At 36.2% G+C, this 5,073-nt stretch overlaps 1 protein-coding gene across 1 annotated transcript; it reads right to left on the reverse strand.

Annotated features, from left to right (window-relative positions):
* LOC109195255 (sterile alpha motif domain-containing protein 3) lies at positions 1 to 5,073 on the reverse strand. The gene is made up of 9 exons (XM_019347199.2): positions 4,579 to 5,073; positions 3,441 to 3,636; positions 3,114 to 3,272; positions 2,868 to 2,955; positions 2,517 to 2,672; positions 1,847 to 2,053; positions 1,413 to 1,581; positions 1,209 to 1,288; positions 1 to 1,104 (listed from the first exon to the last, which is right to left on the reverse strand). Exons 1-9 carry the CDS (start codon positions 4,733 to 4,735, stop codon positions 808 to 810), a joined length of 1,509 nt encoding a protein of 502 aa, XP_019202744.1. The 5' UTR covers positions 4,736 to 5,073; the 3' UTR covers positions 1 to 807.

Consider the following 5,073-nt stretch of genomic DNA (forward strand, 5'->3'; position numbering starts at 1 on the left):
TCAAAAATACTTGTCACATTTATTACCTTCTTAAATACAGACTGTTATCAACAGAGTATGTCATAAGCTGCAACATCAATTTCCTGTCCAGGTTTTAGCAACGTCCATTCACTATCAACTCTAACACTGTATGAATGAAAATGGTTGTCATATAACAGAGGAATGAGAATTTTTCCACAAAAGACCCACATTGTGTCAATATTAAATATGTACTTAATTTGCCAGAACAGAGGAATCTTCTCTGAATGCAGTACATCAATGACAAACACATCTCTTACACAGTATTTGACACTGTTCACAATTACTTCTGACACACGCTGGAAAGCTTTCTTAGGTCTTAGCACTATCAACTTCAGAAAAGCCACAATAGACTGTCAGTGCTTGTTGCAGTTCCAGTGGTAATGACAAAAATGGTGTAGTCACACTTTTTCCAAAAACATTTTCAAATTCACCAAGTAAACTTTTGTTAGAAAACTCCCAGCACTGTCTGAACTGATGTCTGTTGCTCAAAGTTGTAGCAATGTTCATAAAATTTCTACAATTGCGGGACAACGTTTTGAAATACTGGTGCTTACTTTCAAATCTCATACACCATAACAAACGTAGAGGGCCGAACATTTCAATCAGTCTTGCATAGTGGATTAAATAATGACACTTGTGTAACAGAAGAACAGCAGTCACTGAGTCCACAAGTTATGTCAAAATTGACATCATGGGAATGAATAAGTCCTATGTGCTGAATAAGCTTTATCAAACTAAAGGTTCTTCTGCCACATTTGGAGCACTGATATGGCTGAGGCATGGTGGTCAATACAGAAGGTTTATTTGTCTGGTGACTGTGATTGGCAGAGGCCGGTCCTCACCCTCATCTATTTTCACAATGTACTTTTGGAGAAAAATCAGGGTGTTCTTCAGATGTTTTGGGTAAGCAAGGTTGAAGACAAAATACATGCAGAAAGAAGAGATGATTCCTTCAAAAATACACGAGGTTCTGCACACTTCACTGCCATCCAACTTCACAATGTTTGGAGCGCTTCTGGAGAACACTGGTTTCCAGTCTTCATGAAGTAGCTGAACAGTTGGATAGGGGGTTTTAGGATGAACCTTTGAAGTCAAAACAGAAGGTAGAGGAAAGCAATATCTTAGTCTCTTAACAAAAGATACATTTGTTTTCCTTTTATATAGACTAAATATTTTAATACACACACCTCTCCAAGTATGACAAAGAGATCCAGTTTCTCCTTGAAGACGTATGGCAGGAATAAAAGTGCAGCCCTTGTGTCAAGATCTGCCAAAAAAACAAAACAAAAAAACCCCACAATATCACCCATGCATTTTATCTGGCATTTCCAGTTACCTATAAAAATTATATAAAATGGAAGCCTTGAAGTTAAAAAAAAAAAAGCAAATACCTGGTAGGTCATCAGTGAGAGCCTCTCTTGCATCAAGGTAGAGCTGGTAGAGTGGGGTTTTCCCTCGTGTAAGGTCAATCACCTTTGCTGCAACACATGAGAGCCCTTCACGAAATCGCTGGCTTACATTACCCGTTGTTGGTTGGATCCACCCGAGTTCGTTGCACAGCTACAAGTAAAAAATTCATTTTCAGTACAAAATAACAGTGTATGAAAATGAAATAATCTAAAGTTGATATTAATTATGTATGGTGCTGCATAATTATTTTTTTATAGAATTTAACAACAATACTGTAAGAAGTTACATGAACATACTAAAAAAAAGGAAAGAGGGACAGATGAAGAAAGCAAGGTCAAGGGCAAATAAAATTTACTACTATAAACATGTTAAATGTGACAGCTATTTCAAAGTTCAATTCAGCTTTCTGACTTACACCAGTAGGCATCCCTAAGAAGGGGTACTTCTTCAACACATCCTCCACAGGCATACCATCTGCAATTTCTTTTTGCCGCCAAGCAAACGTTTGCTGCATACGGTTATGAACCACCATGGTATCTGGTTGCATCTTCTGATATTGGCACTGTAAGACCTTTAAGTGGGCGTCTATGGATAATAAATCCTCTCCTTGGACGCATGGTCCCTTGAAAGAAAGCAAGAGTGAGAAGAGAAAGTCAAAACAGATTAGAAACCCAACATAAGACTAAATATACAATTAGAGCTGACACGATCTGTGCATCACAAAGAACTTGTATCGGTTAAAGTTAACCGATACCATGAACCAATATTTAAAATATGGAAACTCTGAAATAATTTCACATAAAATCTTAATTGTTAACTTGAAATTTTAGTTTTGGAGTCATATTTAAAAATTTTTTTTTTTTTTTTTTTAATCTAGTTCACCCTCTTTTAGCGCCTTCCAATTAATAATTTTTTGTGAGGTAGAAGTATTAGCACTGGTACTTTGTATTAGCAAGTGCTCTAATCCAAGTATTGGTATTGTTTCAGTTTGAAAAAAGGGGTACAGTTGCATCCCTAATCCTTAGTTTTAGATGTAATAACAGATGCAAGAACATTTTATAGCTCAAGATGTCCCTCACACCAACCTGACAAACATTTCTCTGACTTGTTCGTTGACATTTATTAGGCTGCCCTCTCCTCGTAGAACCAAACTTCTCCTTACAACGCCTCACTGCCTCACTGTCGACTAGTGGTGCCCGCTCTGATTTGAATTTACGTCTCAAAGACATATGCCATGTGTGCTTGTTGAACAGAAACATAAGTTACTGTAAAAACAATCTACACAAAATACACCCAACAAAGAATCAGTAAACATACTTCATACAAACCTACTGAGAGGCTACAGATTGTCTTACTAACAAAACAAGATCGAAAAAAGCTTCACTTTTACTTTGTAATCTTGAAGGAACCTTGTGCAAATTTTAAATTTAACTTACATAACCATTTCCCTCACGATCCTTGAGGAAAGGATACTTCATTACCAGCGTCTTCACAGCTTGCACATATTCAGAATTTGTGGGATACCTGTAATATCAGAAGAAACATAAGTGTTAGAGCAACTGCTGACAAACAAACTTCATCAAGTGTCAGTTATTGTTTCTTAGTAATGTAGCGTTTATTTTCAATATGACAGATTCAGCTTTTTCTAAAGCAACAAGCTAACATTACCCTGATTAACTTACATAGTATACTGTGCCACAGCTTCATATAGAACTCTGATTATTGTGTGTCTGTCCCTCGGATTTTTATGGCACGGTTCTTTGTTGTCCAGTTTTAGTTGCAGATTTTTGGGAAATCTTGGAATTTCAAAAGAGGCTGGCAGTCTCAAAGTATTTTCATTGCTGTGAAAACAGTTAAGTGTTTGATTTATTGCATGAATTGAAGTATAAAACACTACAGTAACAATACATATGGTAGAAACAATGATCATATTAACTAAATCCTAAAAGTGCATAACGGCCAACATGTATGCTTCAGACATACTAACTTCATTATAAATAAGAACATACCTTATTGAAGTTGACGAAGTAGATGGTTGCCAGTCTTCTGGAGAGACAGTCTGTAGAGTCAGCGTCACTGAAGATTCCTTCATCCTTGACACAAATTGGTTGAATTTAACCTGCTTTTTGAAGGATCCTTGGAAAAGGTATGCAACCATAGTCTCAGTAAGACCGCAGTCAACTGTGTCACCATCAACCTCATTGTCTGCAAGATAAATGGTAGTACAAACTCTAAATTCCATGTAAGGATATTTATCACCACATTTTTACATGGGTAAAAACCATATATCACACACATTAAAACCTTTTGTACAACTTCTTTCAGTTCAAAGAAATATTCATTAAAAAAATCAGTAAATTAAATAAAATAAACCAAATTTTTAGAGTGAATCCTCTCGATATACAAAGTTTTCATTTTTAAATTTAGATGTTTGTTTGGGACTACTGGACACAGGAGAGCAGAGTCTGAGCATGCTTTTGTGCCCTTTCAAGTTTGGAAGAAAAAAAAAGACTAGAATGCTGTAATTTGTTAATATTCACTACTAAGGTGACTCCTTTCTCCAGATTTCCGACAGTTTCTGCCGTCTGTTCTTTCAGACCGATTACTTATAGCGATAACACCCGCAGGACTGTATTACAAGCTCAGATTACATGCTGAAAAAGTTCCCACATTGCTTAAAACGCGACTATCAAACCCCAGCTGCGACACCCTTGTTATATTTTAAACAAGTGCGGCGTCAAGATATTTCCTTTAAACGTTATATTCAGCCGCCCATGTGTGTTGATGGCCTTGGAATGGATGTAAAAACGTGATTTTATTAAACCATTAATACACTAACGGTAAACTGCATTCAGCTACCAGGGAATCAAATTTCGCGCCGTTCCGCTGCGCAGGGTTACCGAACCCATAGACTGTGGCCGAACCACATATATAAGTTCAGACTTATACAAATACTATGTGTACACATTTTTCATTTTTCAGAACTGTGACCTCAACTTTACACATGAAACGTTTGTAAAAACGTTTGTAAAAAGACATAATTTGAGCTAAGAAAGTGCCGAAACTAGCTAAATTGCTAATATACGTTAAGCTAGGCTAAACCAATAATTAGTAATTACGCTACATTTTTCTTTAAATAAAACTTACCTCTGAAACGCTGAGCTTCAGCTTCGGTGACATCTAAGCCCCACTCTTGTATTTTTGTTAAGAGTTCCTCGGTTGAAAGTGAACAGAGCACACCAGGACTTGCAAGTTCGTAATCCATCTCCGTCCGTTGATAAAACAAAAATGGCACCTGCTGCATTTACAGAAAGTTCTAGAATCCACCAGCTATTCGTTGAGTTTCTTCTTCTACTTTTTGTTTGATGTTGTGAGGATGGGCTCAACTCGCACTCAGAGTTCAATAAGGGTGCTTTTTTGCAATTCATCCAAATAGTTATACTTTAAAAAAATCACTCTTAAAAAAAATGTTTAAATGCATTTTTACTTTTTTTCTTTCAAATAAATTCATTGTTCTTAAAGCAGCTTAAAAATAAGGGGGGTTCAGGGAATACAAAAACAACAACAGCAATGAAAATAATAAAAAATAAAATAAAAACACTAAAATATATGCTTAAATCAATACAGTTGCAAATAAATTAC

This window comes from Oreochromis niloticus, linkage group LG3, assembly GCF_001858045.2.
Source record: "Oreochromis niloticus isolate F11D_XX linkage group LG3, O_niloticus_UMD_NMBU, whole genome shotgun sequence".
Classification (NCBI taxonomy): domain Eukaryota; kingdom Metazoa; phylum Chordata; class Actinopteri; order Cichliformes; family Cichlidae; genus Oreochromis; species Oreochromis niloticus.

What these genes read in the sequence shown, in the direction of transcription:
- LOC109195255 (XM_019347199.2), bottom strand. Translation starts at nt 4,735, where the DNA reads ATGCAGCAGGTGCCATTTTTGTTTTATCAACGGACGGAGATGGATTAC. An exon ending in GCTGTGGCACAGTATACTAT is followed by an intron (nt 2,956 to 3,113) that starts GTAAGTTAATCA and finishes CTGATATTACAG; the next exon opens with GTATCCCACAAATTCTGAAT. An exon ending in TCTCACTGATGACCTACCAG is followed by an intron (nt 1,289 to 1,412) that starts GTATTTGCTTTT and finishes TTTTTTTGGCAG; the next exon opens with ATCTTGACACAAGGGCTGCA.